The sequence below is a fragment of the Neoarius graeffei genome, chromosome 11 (assembly GCF_027579695.1).
Source record: "Neoarius graeffei isolate fNeoGra1 chromosome 11, fNeoGra1.pri, whole genome shotgun sequence".
NCBI lineage: Eukaryota > Metazoa > Chordata > Actinopteri > Siluriformes > Ariidae > Neoarius > Neoarius graeffei.
Genome location: NC_083579.1, coordinates 1641384 through 1658616, shown reverse-complemented (window position 1 = coordinate 1658616; position 17233 = coordinate 1641384). Strand labels below are relative to the sequence as shown.

The window sequence follows — 17233 nt, the reverse complement described above, 5'->3', positions numbered from 1 at the left end:
CAGCTGGGTTTTGGTGTGCATTCAGTTGTCTGGGAAGTGTGCCAAGGACTGCATTGTAGGTGGCTGATAAATGATGTCTTGGACCCGCACCTCTGTTCAGTGATGGCCCTTCCAGGTTGACCAAAATGGCTTCTTTAACTCCTCGCTAATACCAACGATCCTCTCTTGAAATGAGTGTCCTTTGTTGTTAAAGGGCACATCTTGGGTATATTTAGAAGCAAGATCAATGTCATTATCTTATTTTAAACTTTGGTCAAATATCTGTCACATTGTGCATTTTGTGCAGTTTTTTTTTACCTTGCGCAATACCAGAAAAAATCAGTTGAAATCAAGCCATTTGAGGTGAATTGGTCCGCCTCTGTAAAAACTTGGCATTTGGATTTCCTGGCAAACACTGATTTTCGTGACGTCGCGTGCGGGACGCCTCCCTCTGAATCCTACGTCAGCGCTGGTTTGTTTATGAGAAAATGACCTGGTGGTTTTCTGCAAATTTCTTCAACGTTATCACGTAATTATTAAAATGGTTAACAGATGTATCGTAGGAGGGTGTAGCAACACCAGTCTTGATGGGATTAGTACTCATCGTTTTCCAAAAGACCGGACAGTGAGAGAGAAATGGGAGCACTTCGTACGAGGCACCCGGAAAAACTGGCAACATGCAACAGACCATAGCGTCATATGCAGGGCCGACGACTTTGAGAGCTATTTGCAGTGGGACATGGCCTTCAAGAAGCAACTTCCACCGCCATATTATTTACATCCCTGGTGTTGTCTCCGTCATCTTCACTACTTGAATCATCATCAAATCCAAACAGATGAAGCCCCAATTCTGACATCTCATTACATTCTTCATCCAAAGGTGAAGTAACATTGCGCTTGGGTGATAATTCCATATTTCAATGCAAAATCGCCAGCTGCTAAACTTGGTCTACACAGACTGTGCATTGAACCCATGCAGGGTCTCTCAGCCTGCTGGCGGATCCGCACGTGACGTCACGAATCTGGATCAGTCTGGCTCCAGACTCCCTTGGGATTTTTCCAGACACATTTTATTTTATTTTTTTCTGCTGTAGACAGATGACCTTGTGCAAAATTACCCTTCTGGATGAGCGTGTAAAGGGGCATACTTTCATATAAAAAAACCCCACTAAATTGGTCCAGGATATGCCCTTTAAGATGAAGATAGACAGCAGAGTCCTGGCCTGAGGAACTGGCTCTCCTGTGTTGAGCCATGCGCCTGTGAAGCGGTTGTTTTGTTTCCCCAGTATATGAGTCCGGGCATTCCTCACTGCACTGAATGGCATACACTACGTTGTCCTGTTTGTGTCTGGCTATTCTGTCCTTAACGTGGACCAGTTTCTGCTTCAGGGTGTTACTGGGTCTGAAATGTACCGGAATGTTGTGTTTGTAGAAGATCCTCCTGAGTTTCTCAGATAGACCAGAAATGTAGGGAATGACAATGTTCTTGCGTTTGTTCCTGTTATCCTCCTTGTCCGTTATGTTCCTATTTCTGCTCTTGAAAACTGGCAGACTACAGAAACCACCTGCATTTCAACCTAAGATGCCGACAATCCAACATTATCCTTACTAGCCTACGCCTGTATTCAACCATCAAAGGACACAGAGCTGAAATTATCCGCCAGAAAGCCCAGAAGCAGCTTCTCTACGAGAGTGAGACAAGTACATTTCACCATCAATGCTCGCTCTCCAGAACAAGACTGAACTGATGTTTGAAGAGTTGACATTACTTCTTCCCAGTGAAGTTTTGGAACGAGTCTGAGTTCGCTGAGAAGGCACAGATATCACAACATACCAAAGGCAAGGAATGACAGATGCGCAAATTTCAAACATTGCTGTCTAAAACCACCTCCTCCAGCAAGACAGAAGTGCTGACTTGGAGGAAGAACTCTGACCAGGCGACGCAACCGGACAGAGAAGAGAAATAGGTGAAGAACTTATCTGACAGGGTACTCACCCAACCAGAGAGATGTTCTATCCAAGGGACTTAACTTTGCAGTTTCACCAGAGCGGATACCGGTGGTAGACCTCATCACAGCCACAGAGTCAGCAATCAGAAACAACGATCTGACCAACACAGAGGCAAAACAACTTAGACTGAAGAGATCAGCTGCTCTGTCCAGTGCGAAAGCACCCCCCTCCAACCTCACCAGCCAAGAAAGGAGGGATCTTGCATTGCTTCAAAGAGACCGGAACATCACCATTCTTCCTGCTGACAAAGGGAGATGCACAGTGGTGCTAAACACAGCAGACTACCACTCAAAGATGACCAGTCTCCTCAGCGACACAACCACCTATGAAACCTTGAGGTGGGACCCCACCAGTTGTTACAAAAAGAAAGTTGTTAGCTGCCTGCAACAACTAGAAAAGGACCAAGTCATCAATCGATCTCTGTACTCCAGATTGTACCCTGGGGAAGCCGTTCCTCTCATATACGGACTCCCCAAGATTCACAAGGAAGGAGCTCCACTCAGACCTATCATCAGCAGTATAAACTCTGTCACCTATAACATTGCCAAAAACCTAGCCACCATCCTGGCTCCTCTTGTTGGAAACACGCCACATCACGTCAAAAACTCCCAAGATTTTGCTACTAAAGTTGCAGACCTCAAACTAGACTCAGATGAAACCATGGTTTCCTATGATGTCACTTCTCTTTTCACCTGCATTCCCACCACAGAAGCAGTCGAGTCTGTTAGAAAGCGACTCCTTCAAGACCGCACCTTATTGGATAGAACGAACCTCACCACGGACCAGATTTGCACCCTGTTTGACCTCTGCCTGACCACCACCTATTTCCAGTTTAATGAAAGTTTCTGCAGACAGAAGCATGGATGTGCCATGGGCTCACCGGTATCCCCTATTGTGGCCAATCTATGCATGGAGGAAGTGGAACATAAAGCTTTGACCACTTTTTCAGGAGTTGCTCCCAGCCACTGGTTCAGATATGTGGATGACACCTGGGTTAAAATCAAAATCCATGCGGTGGAAGCCTTCTCTAAGCACATCAATGCAGTGGATATCAACATCAATTTCACTCGGGAGGACGTCCGTGGGAATAATCTAGCCTTCTTGGATTGTGATGTACACATTAGACAAGACAGAAGCCTTAGCATCGAGGTCTACTGGAAACCCCCACACACAGACCAGTACCTACTCTTTGACTCTCACCACCCACTGAAACACAAATTGGGGGTCATTAGGACCTTGCAACACAGGGCTCAGAACATTCCTACAATGGTAGAGGGAAAAGAGAAGGAGCAGAATCACATCAAGAAAGCTCTTCAGAACTGCAGGTATCCCAACTGGGCTTTCCTCAAGAGCAGAAAAAAGAACAGAACAGACAAGGAGGATAACAGGAACAAACGCAAGAACATTGTCATTCCCTACGTTTCTGGTCTGTCTGAGAAACTAAGGAGGATCTTCTACAAACACAACATTCCGGTACATTTCAGACCCAGTAACACTCTGAAGCAGAAACTGGTCCACCCTAAGGACAGAATAGCCAGACACAAACAGGACAATGTAGTGTATGCCATTCAGTGCAGTGAGGAATGCACAGACTCGTATATTGGGGAAACAAAACAACCGCTTCACAGGCACATGGCTCAACACAGGAGAGCCAGTTCCTCAGGCCAGGACTCTGCTGTCTACCTTCATCTTAACAACAAAGGACACTCATTTCAGGATTGCAACGTACACATTTTAGGCAGAGAGGATCGTTGGTATGAGCGAGGAGTTAAAGAAGCCATTTTGGTCAACCTGGAACGGCCATCACTGAACAGAGGTGGGGGTCTAAGGCCCTGTCCACACGGCAACGGATTCAGGTGACTCTGATACAATTGCTTATCGTTTCGGCCTGGCGTCCACACGGCACCGGTGTTTTGGGTGCCCAAAACGCAATCTTTTTGAGAACGGGTTCCAGAGTGGAAAGATCTGGCAACGTTGCCGTTGTGAAGTCGTCTGGATGAGTAGGACGGATTTGTTTACAATGACATCACAACCACATGACTGTGAGTGCTTCACGCCAGGTAGAAGTGTAACGAACTCAATGCGAGTTGTCAACAAATCCTATAACTTGGTTCATGAAACGCGCTTACAAAATATTTTCACTGTGAATATTTATTGTGGGCGGCACGGTGGTGTAGTGGTTAGCGCTGTCGCCTCACAGCAAGAAGGTCCTGGGTTCGAGCCCCGTGGCCGGCGAGGGCCTTTCTGTGTGGAGTTTGCATGTTCTCCCCGTGTCCGCGTGGGTTTCCTCCGGGTGCTCCGGTTTCCCCCACAGTCCAAAGACATGCAGGTTAGGTTAACTGGTGACTCTAAATTGAGCGTAGGTGTGAATGTGAGTGTGAATGGTTGTCTGTGTCTATGTGTCAGCCCTGTGATGACCTGGCGACTTGTCCAGGGTGAACCCCGCCTTTCGCCCGTAGTCAGCTGGGATAGGATCCAGCTCGCCTGCGACCCTGTAGAAGGATAAAGCGGCTACAGATAATGAGATGAGATATTTGTTGTGTAATGGTGCAAAGTGAGAGAGAGAGAGAGAGACTCTGCCCTTAGGGCACAGTCAATCCCGCCAGCAAAAATAGGGAAAAAAAGGAGCGATCTCGCCTCTTCAGATGTTGGTTTAAGTCCTACAATACATTCCTCAAAAAGGGCGTAGAAGAGCAAATTAATCCATCAACGTGTAGCATTCAATTTATTCCGGACCATTAAAGACGCCGCCTTCCGCGTAGAATCATACGTCATCCTCGCCGCCATATTGGATAGGTCAAAGCGGAGAATAAAGATTAGCTGCGTTTAACTGTACCAACAGGTTTGCCGTCCAAACGAGATCACATGGGATTACCTTTCACAGGTGAGACTGGAAAAATACTTTTCATTGTATTTGGTCATTATAATGTAATTTTACGAACAGATTTTCCTGACTTTGTGGCTAATATGAAGTCTCGCGCATAAGTTTATGCGCATGCGTCCTTACTTCTATTGTTCTGGTGTCTCCGAAGAGACTGTCTTACAGCGCTCCTAGAGGTGTGGCTTGTGTATTGCATCGTTTTCAGCAAGCGTTGCGTTGCCATATGGACCTGATATTTTACTGATCGTTGCCCATTTGGACGCGATATATTTTTAAATAACATCTCGTTGCCGTTGTCGTGTGGATGTAGTCTAAGACATCATTTATCAGCCACCTACAATGCAGTCCTTGGCACACTTCCCAGACAACTGAATGCACACCAAAACCCAGCTGTTTTCAGGGACTCACAGGAGGACAGAGAGAATCAGCAATCCATTGATCACCCCAATGACTCTCGAGGCCGTTCACACCCAGCCCCCAGTGACCCACACCAACAGGAGGACTCAACCACACCTTAGGATTGCTTTTCATCCATGAGAGGATAAATACCTGATACTCCCTATTAGTCAGACAGAACTGAAGAAGCCTGGGGGCGTCGTGGCTCAGGTGGATAAGGCGCCATACCATAAATCCGGGGACCCGGGTTCGATTCCGACCCGAGGTCATTTCCTAATCCCTCCCCGTCTCTCTCTCCCACTCATTTCCTGTCTCTACACTGTCCTATCCAATAAAGGTGAAAAAAGCCCAAAAAATATCTTTAAAAAAAAAAAAAAGAACTGAAGAAGCCTTTCGGATGAGAGGTGAGACGTCTTCAAGAATCTTCAGGCAAGTCCAGTTGCTCTCTTTTACCACCCACAGTGTTCAAAGAACCCATTTTTCACTCAGCAGTGTTATTTCACAGATCGGCCACCAGAGGGCGCATCACAGGTTTCTGTACAAGAAGCAGCAGCTTGTAAATCCAGCAGTTTTATTCAACACGAGAAAATAAACTTCATATCTTCAAGCCAATGTGTAATTTTATTTATTTATTTATTTAATATCGACACATTCAGAAACAAAGTCCCCAAATTTATCAAAACAATTAATCGATTTCCTCACGAGTGACGTATAGAGATTTGTGTCATGGTTTTGGTTCTCCATGTCTCGACTCGGATGAAAAGTACAAGTGGTGTATTTCTCACTAAAATACTCATGTCTGTATAATAAAAATAAAATAAAAAAAAATCACACCTTGGCTTGAAGATATGAAATTTATCTTGTCGTGTTGAAAATATTTTCACTCGTTCACTTCACTCACTGGTGATGTATACGTTCACCACTGTGTAATATCCTCTATATATTACAGTGCTGTAAGCACAGCGTCAGTGTGACTGCTACCACTGAACATTCTCAACTGGGGTCTGGAAATAAAACCTTTATAGAATGAAATATTAATAACCTGTGATTAACGTGTGGATTAGGGGTACAATGGCTGTGTGTGTGTGTGTTTTATAGATCTGAACAGTCCGCTGTTGTTTGGGAGGCTGAATGGTCTTTCCTCAGACTCCACCATCGACATCCTGTACCAGCTCGGGACCACACAGGACCCGGGTACCAAGGACAGGTGAGATACGCATGTTCACACCTGTCTGAAACTACAGGGAACAGTGTGTTAGAAGGGCTCATGTTTAGTGTGTGTGTGTGTGTGTGTGTGTGTAGGATCCAGGCTCTGTTGCAGTGGGTGTACGACTCGTCTCGGGTTGCGGCGCTGAAACAGAACTGTCCGTCAGGCATCATGGGTCCGGCCGCGTCCCAGTCCCGTGAGTACGGCCTCCTCATGCCCTCGCCCTCACACCTGCACTGCGTGGCGGCCATCTTGTGGCATAGTTACGAGCTTCCTGTGGACTACGACCTCCCCACGTTGCTGAGCCGAGAGCTATTCGAGTGAGTACACAGAGTCTGCTTTTCACCAGCAGGGGGCGGGTTCTTCAACCGATTCCGTTCAGGATTCTGTGAACCTTGGTGCCAGGTAGCGACCCAGCCCACGTTTTCACTAGTTTTAAGCAGAACCCTTGTAATGCGTCGGTGGGAGTAAACAGTAGAGCAGGATGGCGGAGTGCATGATTCCCTCCGAGCTTTTGTTCTGTTATTACAGGTACAGTGGTGCTTGAAAGTTTGTGAACCCTTTAGAATTTTCTATATTTCTGCATAAATATGACCTAAAACATCATCAGATTTTCACACAAGTCCTAAAAGTAGATAAAGAGAACCCAGTTAAACAAATGAGACAAAAATATTATACTTGGTCATTTATTTATTGAGGAAAATGATCCAATATTGCATATCTGTGAGTGGCAAAAGTATGTGAACCTCTAGGATTAGCAGTTAATCTGAAGGTGAAATTAGAGTCAGGTGTTTTCAATCAATGGGATGACAATCAGGTGTGAGTGGGCACCCTGTTTTATTTAAAGAACAGGGATCTATCAAAGTCTGATCTTCACAACACATGTTTGTGGAAGTGTATCATGGCACGAACAAAGGAGATTTCTGAGGACCTCAGAAAAAGCGTTGTTGATGCTCATCAGGCTGGAAAAGGTTACAAAACCATCTCTAAAGAGTTTGGACTCCACCAATCCACAGTCAGACAGATTGTATACAAATGGAGGAAATTCAAGACCATTGTTACCCTCCCCAGGAGTGGTCGACCAACAAAGATCACGCCAAGAGCAAGGCGTGTAAGTCGGCAAGGTCACAAAGGACCCCAGGGTAACTTCTAAGCAACTGAAGGCCTCTCTCACATTGGCTAATGTTAATGAATCCACCATCAGGAGAACACTGAACAACAATGGTGTGCATAGCAGGGTTGCAAGGAGAAAGCCACTGCTCTCCAAAAAGAACATTGCTGCTCATCTGCAGTTTGCTAAAGATCATGTGGACGAGCCAGAAGGCTATTCAGGGATCCCAGACGTCCGCTATTTAGCCGAATTCCGCTATTTTTCTAGCCAAAGTGGTGGTGGTTTTTTTTTTTTTTTTTTTTTTTTAAATCTCTTGTATATCCGTTAAAAATATGTTTAAGTAAAATGACCAGCAGGATGCGTTCTGATTTGGTTTGCTTGTTTAGCGATGTTTTTGTCAGCTTCGTTTGTTCTCGTTGACATTCGGGAACACTCGGAAGTTAAATTGATGTAAATACCGCGAGACTGTACGCGATAGAACGAGAAAACAATATGGCTGCGCCCATTTGCTAGAAAATGTGTTTTAACTCCGTTCGTGCTTTTGTTTCTAATGCATTGAACTTGATTCAATATGCAGGGCTGTGAAATTTCCGCGGATTCTGTCGCGAAAAATATCATCACAAAACATCTATTTTTGCATTAAAAATCATTGGGGGGGGTCTAGTCGGTTTTAATCATAGGTTTTAATTGCCTTGCACGAGACCGGCGGCTCAGCCGGACTCGCCGAGTTTTATGCCAGCTGAGCGTGGAACACGTCTTGACTGCGACTCAGGAGCAGTGTTGCCAGATTGGATGGTTACAAGTGCATTTTGGTGGGTTTTGAACATATTTTGGGCTGCCAGATCAGACATAGTTAAGATGCCATCAAAAAGGAAAGCTAAGGAGGTGTTTGAGAGAGATGCAGAGAGGGCTAGAAAAGAACACACAGACAGACTGAAGGAAAAGATGAAAAAGAACAAGTTTGCGAAACTGAAAGAGATGGTGTTAAAGAAAAGAAAATTAAAAGACTTTCATTAGATGCTGTTTGACAGACTATGAACATTTTGTAAATAGCTTTAATAGAGGAATGCGAATACTATAGAACTAATAACTAATAGCCTTACTGAAAGATGAATTGAAAGAAATAGCTGGGAGTGATGCAAAGAGGAATAGAAGGAGCCAGAAGTAAAAGAAAAGATGTAAATAATATATTAGATAAGAAACACTAGTTTTTTTTAAACTTTTGCTCTGTAGACAAGAGACATTGTGACAGATTCTTGGAAAAAGCCAGGACATAATACAAGAATTAAGTGTAATTTGGAAGACAACAGGAATCTCTCACTTAAATATTGAGCATGATTTTCACAAAGTCATTTTGAAAGGCCTATCAAAGTTTTCTTTTATTAACATTTCTTTAAATTGTTATTTACACATTTTTTTTAACTTTTATTTTGATTAAGAGATAAAATACATAGGCACTTATTAGATATTTCAAGGTATTTTACATGGATCTTTCATTTTAAAAGGGAAAACTGTTGATAGGTATTTTATATGGCAAAATGAAGACCAAGACAAATATTTACTTGTTGAGATCAATTTTTTACTTGCAGGAAATGCTCAGAATACACCATATAACACCTAAAATGGCTTGGTGTCCGGCTTATGCTGGGGGGCTGTGCCCCCAGACCCCCCCTTTTCCTCGGATTTCTTATTTACAATTTCACAGCCCTGAATATGTCGTGGAAAAAAAGATATATCGTCCATAAAAGAGAGAGCGGAACAGTGTCCGGGTTAGAAGTATATTCTTCAAAGCTACGTTTTCATCTAATTTTTATAAATAACAATTTTTTTTTTTTGCCACTTATGTCATTGATTACAAAATACGGTATCAAATAGATACACATTATTGTTAAATTCTGTTGCTTTTCTATGTTAAATCTATGTAAAAAATGTGTTCTATAGCATCTTTAAATGTTAAAATCTCAACAGCTTCAGGGGGCTTGCAGCGCCCTTGACCCCTGCTGATAGTTTCTTACATTCCTCTATTTTTTTAAATTATTGCTGGGATCCCTGGCTATTGGAAAAATGTTTTGTGGACGGATGAGACCAAAATAGAACTTTTTGGTTTAAATGAGAAGCGTTATGTTTGGAGAAACGAAAACACTGCATTCCAGCATAAGAACCTTATCCCATCTGTGAAACATGGTGGTGGTAGCATCATGGTTTGGGCCTGTTTTGCTGCATCTGGGCCAGGATTTCCAATGGAAATGTTGTGGAAGGACCTGAAGCGAGCAGTTCATGTGAGGAAACCCACCAACATCCCAGAGTTGAAGCTGTTCTGTACGGAGGAACGGGCTAAAATTCCTCCAAGCCGGTGTGCAGGACTGATCAACAGTTATTGCAAACGTTTAGTTGCAGTTATTGCTGCACAAGGGGGTCACACCAGATACTGAAAGCAAAGGGTCACATACTTTTGCCACTCACAGATATGTAATATTGGATCATTTTCCTCAATAAATAAATGACCAAGTATAATATTTTTGTCTCATTTGTTTAACTGGGTTCTCTTTATCTACTTTTAGGACTTGTGTGGAAATCTGATGATGTTTTAGGTCATATTTAAGATTCAAAGATTCTTTGTCAATTCACTGTATATCCAGGACATATAGGATAATCGAAATGCTGTTTCTCTCTCACCTTACTTGTAAAAAAACAGATAAAGATTACAAACACACACACACACACACACACACAAAAAAAAAAAAATTATATATATATATATTCAGAAAAACAATGTATATGAATATAGATAAAAAATACACTCTAAAATCAAAGAGTGTACAAAATAGCAGTAGTGCAATACAGTACAATAATGGAGAAGGTGCTGGAGGAGCAGTTTATGCGGTGTATATGACAGGAGTGTAAATGAGCAATAGCAGCAGATACAGCAGTAATGCTAATGTTCGTGGTGTGATGTGTAAACGGTTGAGGTAGTTTCCTTGTGTGAATGAATGTGTTACAGACCGGGGCAGGGGGCGGTGGTGGGCAGAGTTCAGCATCCTGACAGCCTGGTGGATTAAACTTTCAAGCACCACTGTATTTGTTTTCGGGCCTTTATTATTATGATGTTTCCTTTTCTGCTGCGTTCTCCATCGCTGTGCTCTGCTTCCTCTCCAAAATAATGACACGCCCACTGATGAATTCGCACTGGAAAAACCAGCTGTGGTGTTTTTGTTTGAAATGCTTGGAATGGGTTATAATTCGGTGAACAAGAACGGAACCAGTTCCCTGTTGGTCGAAAAGGGGTAAAACACACGCGTTTATTTCCCTGTCCTTGTGAGGACCTTCCATTGACGTAATTATTATTGCAGTTAATTAATGCTGTGCTGCACCTAAACCTCAGTAATGAAAATAAACTTTTTGGCTCTTATTTTTCTTTCAATTTTTGTGTAAAAAAACAACCACACGCAACAGCAATTTCCTTGTGGGGACCATCCGAATGTCCTCACAAGGTCGAAATTGTTAGATTTTACGATTCTTGTGGGGACATTTGGTCCTCAGTCGTAAAGTATAAGTCATATAAACACACACACACACACACACACACACAGAGAGTGCTACAGATCCTTGAATTCACATCTCCTTGATGGAATGGGTTTGTTTTTAAATGAGAGAGCGAGTTTATATGTTTAATAATAATGGCATTAACAGAGTTGGAGAGTTGTCATTGGTCGTGTCACATTCCACACATTCCACACATTGCACTATTTCATTTAGTTTGGCGGTGAGAGTAAATTATTGTACTCATTCTGTAAGTAAACGTTAATGTGGTGATTTTTGCTCGGTGTTGAACACGCACTGCTCGGTGTTGAACACGCACTGCTCGGTGTTGAACACGCACTGCTCGGTGTTGAACACGCACTGCTCGGTGTTGAACACGCACTGCTCGGTGTTGAACACGCACTGCTCGGTGTTGTACTGGTCATTGAGGTGAACATCTTATGGGGCTTTTCAGAATCCAGCACAACACCCTGTGTGTGTTTTTTTTTTTTTTTTAAACCCTCCCCGCTGTGCAGCTACAGGCCTCATGACCATGACATATTTCTAAATTATTGTATTTATTAAAAAAAAATTTATAACTTATTTTCAAAGTTATTTTTAAAATTAAAAATGAGTTAGAAGTGTAAAACGAGGGCAGCGTGTCACTGGAGTGAGAGTTTAACTCTGATGTGAAAAGCTTTGGAAAATGAAACTGGTCTTGATGTCTGGTGTGGCTTGTCTTTAAGAGCGTTTGCTGACATGCTGGCTCCGCCCCCTGCAGGTTGCTGTATAACTGGTCGATGGCATTGCCGTGTAACATGGTGCTGAAGAAGGCTGTGGACAGTCTGCTGTGCTCCATGTGCCATATCCACCCCAGCTACTTCTCCATGCTCATGTCCTGGATGGGCCTGAGCGCTCCCGCCATGACGGACGACGGGAAGAAGCAGCACGAGCTCAACAGCGCCACGTCTCTGACCGACGACTCCAAACTCCTTCCTCCCGTTCCCATTTCTCTCACCGAGTGCCAGCTAGCGACATTAGCCTCGGCGTCTCAGTCCCCCGGCGCCATCCAGCAGCTTCTCGACTCGGGGCTTCCTGCACTGCTCGTGCGCAGCCTGGCGAATTTCTGCTGCCAGCTCCTCGCCCACGCCGACCTCCCCATGCCTGCGTGGCACTCCGATCGCCGCCATCACAACCACACGTCCTCAGCACCGTCGCTCTCGCCGGATTTAGCAGCTCCGGTTCTGCGGTTCCTCACTGAGGTTGGGAACAGCCACGCCATGAAGGACTGGCTGGGAGGACCTGACGTCAATCCGCTCTGGACCTCGCTGCTCTTCCTGCTCTGCCATTCCAGCGCTAGTGGCACGGCCAACGGAGCCAATGCCCACCACGCTATGGGGACGAGATCCTATTCGCTGGCCTCCCATGGGGGGCGGGGCAACAGTCTCAGCACGCAACAGCGGACGGCTATAGAGAACGCCACGGTGGCATTTTTCCTGCAGTGTATCTCCTGCCATCCCAGCAATCAGAGACTCATGGCTCAGGTGGGTGCGGTGGGGGTGGGGGATGTGTGTGTGTGTGTGTGTGTGTGTGTAAGATGTTGCATGAAATGTTCCTTTGACAAAATCCAGTTGGGTCTATATTGAGGAAGTGAATGCATTTCTGAACCAGCTCTTCAGCACCCTCTGCTGGTGAAATCTCCATTCTGCATCATTCCACAGCTGTGCTTAAAGCAAAATCATTTATTATTACATCACTGTTCATTTTAATCAGAGCTTACAGAGACGCAGACGCTCTTTAAAGTGTTCATCTGTTGTGCTATTTTGTGGGGTCAAGTGAATCCGAGAGTTATCAAAGCCTTTATGGTGAAATAAAAATGTTCGATATTTATTCTGTATGTATTTGTGTGCGTGCGCGCTCCTGATGGTAGAATAAGCCACAAAGAGCCAGTCATGCTTTTTATTTTATTTATTTATTTATTTATTTATTTTTCTTTTAAATACCGTGATGTACAGTGAAAATGCCAGGATCTTAAAAAAAAAATTATGTAAATTTTTGCTCATGAAACCCAGTACAAAGTTCAAAGTAATGTGTGTAAAGTGAAAATATAATGTGTATCGTGTGTGTGTGTGTGTGTGTGTGTGTGTGTGTGTGTGTGTGTACAGTGTAGAATGTTCAAAATGTCCATCATGTTAATTTTAATATTTTAGAAATAGTGTGTCCTTAAACCCTTAAAGAACTTTTTTTTTTTTTTTTTTAAATGTAGCAATATGCTAAATGTAAAACTCGGGTTCTAGGTGTAGTTTATGGTCTGTATTGTGTGTGTGTGTGTGTGTGTGTGTGTGTGTGTAGTAGATATGGTGTTTTGTGTGTAGTATACATAGTGTGTGTGGTGTACATTACCAAAAACATCTCCTGTTTTTCACATCGGTGTGCTATAAACAAGGTTCTTTTGGGTTCCTGCAGGTTCTGTGTGAGCTGTTCCAGTCGGCTCCGCAGAGAGGGAACGTTCCCGTGTCTGGGAATATCTCTGGATTCATACGCAGACTCTTCCTGCAGCTCATGCTAGAGGATGAGAAGGTTACGGTCTTCCTGCAGTCTCCCTGTCCGGTGAGTGCACACTAACACCAGTGTGCAGAGATTACACACTTCCACTCACTGGGGGGTAAAACATGGACACTAACTGTACGGGGGGGCAAATACTTCCACTCACTGTATGCGGGGCAAGCGACCAGGGACACGAACTGATCAAAGGACAAACAGAGTGAGGCAGAGACTGAAACAGAGACAGAAGGAGACAGTGAGGGCGACGGAGGAAGACGGATGGCGAGAGAAAGAGATGGACAAGCAGGGGAGGGGGGAGGGGGGGAGCTGATGCCTTTAGATCTCCAGTTTGCTCAGTGCTGAACTGGGGGCTGTAAACTTCCATTACTGAGCTTCATTATCCTCAGCTCCAGGCCAGAGCTCAACATTTCAACATCACACACACAATCTTTTGTGATTGTGTGTGTGTGTGCGTGTCAGTCAGGGGCTTAGCCAGGATTGGGAAGGTTGGGAGCGTTTTTCTGAAAGTAGGGAGTGTAGCTTGGCAGGGGGGATTTTGAACATTTTTAAAACTGAATCTTTTTTGGTTCAGTCTGTGACTTCTGGAGCTGCAGCTGAGCCTTAAAAAGAAATGAAAGCATTAATTTTAAGTGTGAATTATATTTTATTAGGTATTTTAACACGCATTTTATTTACTAACTTAATGTTATAACAGTTTTTAAATTTAGTTTCTTGTTTATTAACCAGAACTTTCCAAATCACTGTAATTATCAATAAAATCTTCTACAAATTCCTGCAATAAAAGCAGAAACCTGAAATAATTTCTAGTGCACTTAAGACAAAAAACAAAATGTACATTGCTGCAATCAAGTTGAATTGAATACAGAATACAGCTTTACTATAAACCACAGAGATAACAAACGAGATTCAGCTGACTCTGAAGATTAATATTATGAAACATATACGACTGAAAATAATAGAAACCTTTAACAAGTTTTGATTTTACAAAATATACATCATGCAAACGTTACATCACAAAATGTTCGGAATCATTTTGATTCTGTTAAAAAGTGCAATAAACAGGAGTTAAAAATAAGTGCAATTAAGTTACAAATGAAAGGAAATTTCCCTTTAGTTACTTGAAATGTGAATACTGTAAACAATACAAAAAAATTCAATAATAATGGTAGTTTATGAAAGCACTATTTAAGATGATGTACAACCCCGATTCCAAAAAAGTTGGGACAAAGTACAAATTGTAAATAAAAACGGAATGGAATAATTTACAAATCTCAAAAACTGATATTGTATTCACAGTAGAACATAGACAACATATCAAATGTCGAAAGTGAGACATTTTGAAATTTCGTGCCAAATATTGGCTCATTTGAAATTTCATGACAGCAACACATCTCAAAAAAGTTGGGACAGGGGCAATAAGAGGCTGGAAAAGTTAAAGGGACAAAAAAGGTACAGCTGGAGGACCAAACTGCAACTCATTAGGTCAATTGGCAATAGGTCATTAACATGACTGGGTATAAAAAGAGCATCTTGGAGTGGCAGCGGCTCTCAGAAGTAAAGATGGGAAGAGGATCACCAATCCCCCTAATTCTGCACCGACAAATAGTGGAGCAATATCAGAAAGGAGTTCGACAGTGTAAAATTGCAAAGAGTTTGAACATATCATCATCTACAGTGCATAATATCATCAAAAGATTCAGAGAATCTGGAAGAATCTCTGTGCGTAAGGGTCAAGGCCGGAAAACCATACTGGGTGCCCGTGATCTTCGGGCCCTTAGACGGCACTGCATCACATACAGGCATGCTTCTGTATTGGAAATCACACAATGGGCTCAGGAATATTTCCAGAGAACATTATCTGTGAACACAATTCACCGTGCCATCCGCCGTTGCCAGCTAAAACTCTATAGTTCAAAGAAGCCGCCGTATCTAAACATGATCCAGAAGCGCAGACGTCTTCTCTGGGCCAAGGCTCATTTAAAATGGACTGTGGCAAAGTGGAAAACTGTTCTGTGGTCAGACGAATCAAAATTTGAAGTTCTTTATGGAAATCAGGGACGCCGTGTCATTCGGACTAAAGAGGAGAAGGACGACCCGAGTTGTTATCGGCGCTCAGTTCAGAAGCCTGCATCTCTGATGGTATGGGGTTGCATTAGTGCGTGTGGCATGGGCAGCTTACACATCTGGAAAGACACCATCAATGCTGAAAGGTATATCCAGGTTCTAGAGCAACATATGCTCCCATCCAGACGACGTCTCTTTCAGGGAAGACCTTGCATTTTCCAACATGACAATGCCAAACCACATACTGCATCAATTACAGCATCATGGCTGCGTAGAAGAAGGGTCCGGGTACTGAACTGGCCAGCCTGCAGTCCACATCTTTCACCCATAGAAAACATTTGGCACATCATAAAACGGAAGATACGAGAAAAAAGACCTAAGACAGTTGAGCAACTAGAATCCTACATTAGACAAGAATGGGTTAACATTCCTCTCCCTAAACTTGAGCAACTTGTCTCCTCAGTCCCCAGACGTTTACAGACTGTTGTAAAGAGAAAAGGGGATGTCTCACAGTGGGAAACATGGCCTTGTCCCAACTTTTTTGAGATGTGTTGTTGTCATGAAATTTAAAATCACCTAATTTTTCTCTTTAAATGATACATTTTCTCAGTTTAAACATTTGATATGTCATCTATGTTCTATTCTGAATAAAATACGGAATTTTGAAACTTCCACATCATTGCATTCCGTTTTTATTTACAATTTGTACTTTGTCCCAACTTTTTTGGAATCGGGGTTGTAAATCTTGGCGAAAGAGAAACCAATCGAAACCAAAAGAGTGAAAGTGATCATGCCGTTACCATGGGAACAGTCTTTTCTGAATGCGTAAGTGGGCTCTGAGCGCGCCGAGTCCAGTGTGACTGAGGAAGGGACAAGTTTCATGTTTCATCTAATTTAGGTCATTTAAAAAACTGTTATTATTTGTCAGTGGGCACAGAGGAAAGTGTAAAGTATCTGTCAATATGTTTATCAGGTGTGTCTTTTTTTTTTTTTTTTTTTTAATATCTCTTGAAGATATTTATCTAAATGCATGACCTACTCATTCTAAACCTGCCGAGCTTCGCCGGAGAGGCTCGCAAAACTCGTAGCGTTTTGCTTCCATTCAAGCCTCGTTTCAAAGTCTGATCAATAAGAGCGCTACATTTTTGGCAGTAAATTTGACTTTCTTGATTTAACGACCATATATGGAAAGCACGCGCCCTGGGAAACTGCTGATCATCGACAAAAATGTCCACAGAAATGCACAAAATTACTTCACAAAACAACAAAATTTCACAAAATTTTGGTTCACACGGGTTAGTGTAAAATTTATAGGCCATGTTTGGGGCTTTATGGCCGTGTGTTTGGGAATGGGCAGCGGAAAAGATGGCTGCACGGCTCACCTATGGGTTGGTGGGTGTTTTTTTAGTCCAAAATAATTTTGTTCCAAATCCTTTCCTTTTTTCCACAGAATCTTTTCCAGAGCATTCCCAGTCTGTCCAGTAGAGGGCAGAACCCCAGT

General features: G+C 43.1%; 1 protein-coding gene across 9 annotated transcripts in view; it reads left to right on the top strand.

Annotated features, from left to right (window-relative positions):
• birc6 (baculoviral IAP repeat containing 6) overlaps positions 1 to 17233 on the top strand; it is a 133310-nt gene that overhangs the window by 63424 nt on the left and 52653 nt on the right. For all 9 annotated transcript variants that reach the window (XM_060933236.1, XM_060933233.1, XM_060933231.1 and 6 more), the window contains exons 53-56: positions 6365 to 6473; positions 6569 to 6793; positions 11885 to 12647; positions 13570 to 13713. In XM_060933236.1, coding sequence (XP_060789219.1) covers positions 6365 to 6473; positions 6569 to 6793; positions 11885 to 12647; positions 13570 to 13713 — 1241 coding nt within the window. The remainder of the gene's footprint in view (positions 1 to 6364; positions 6474 to 6568; positions 6794 to 11884; positions 12648 to 13569; positions 13714 to 17233) is intronic.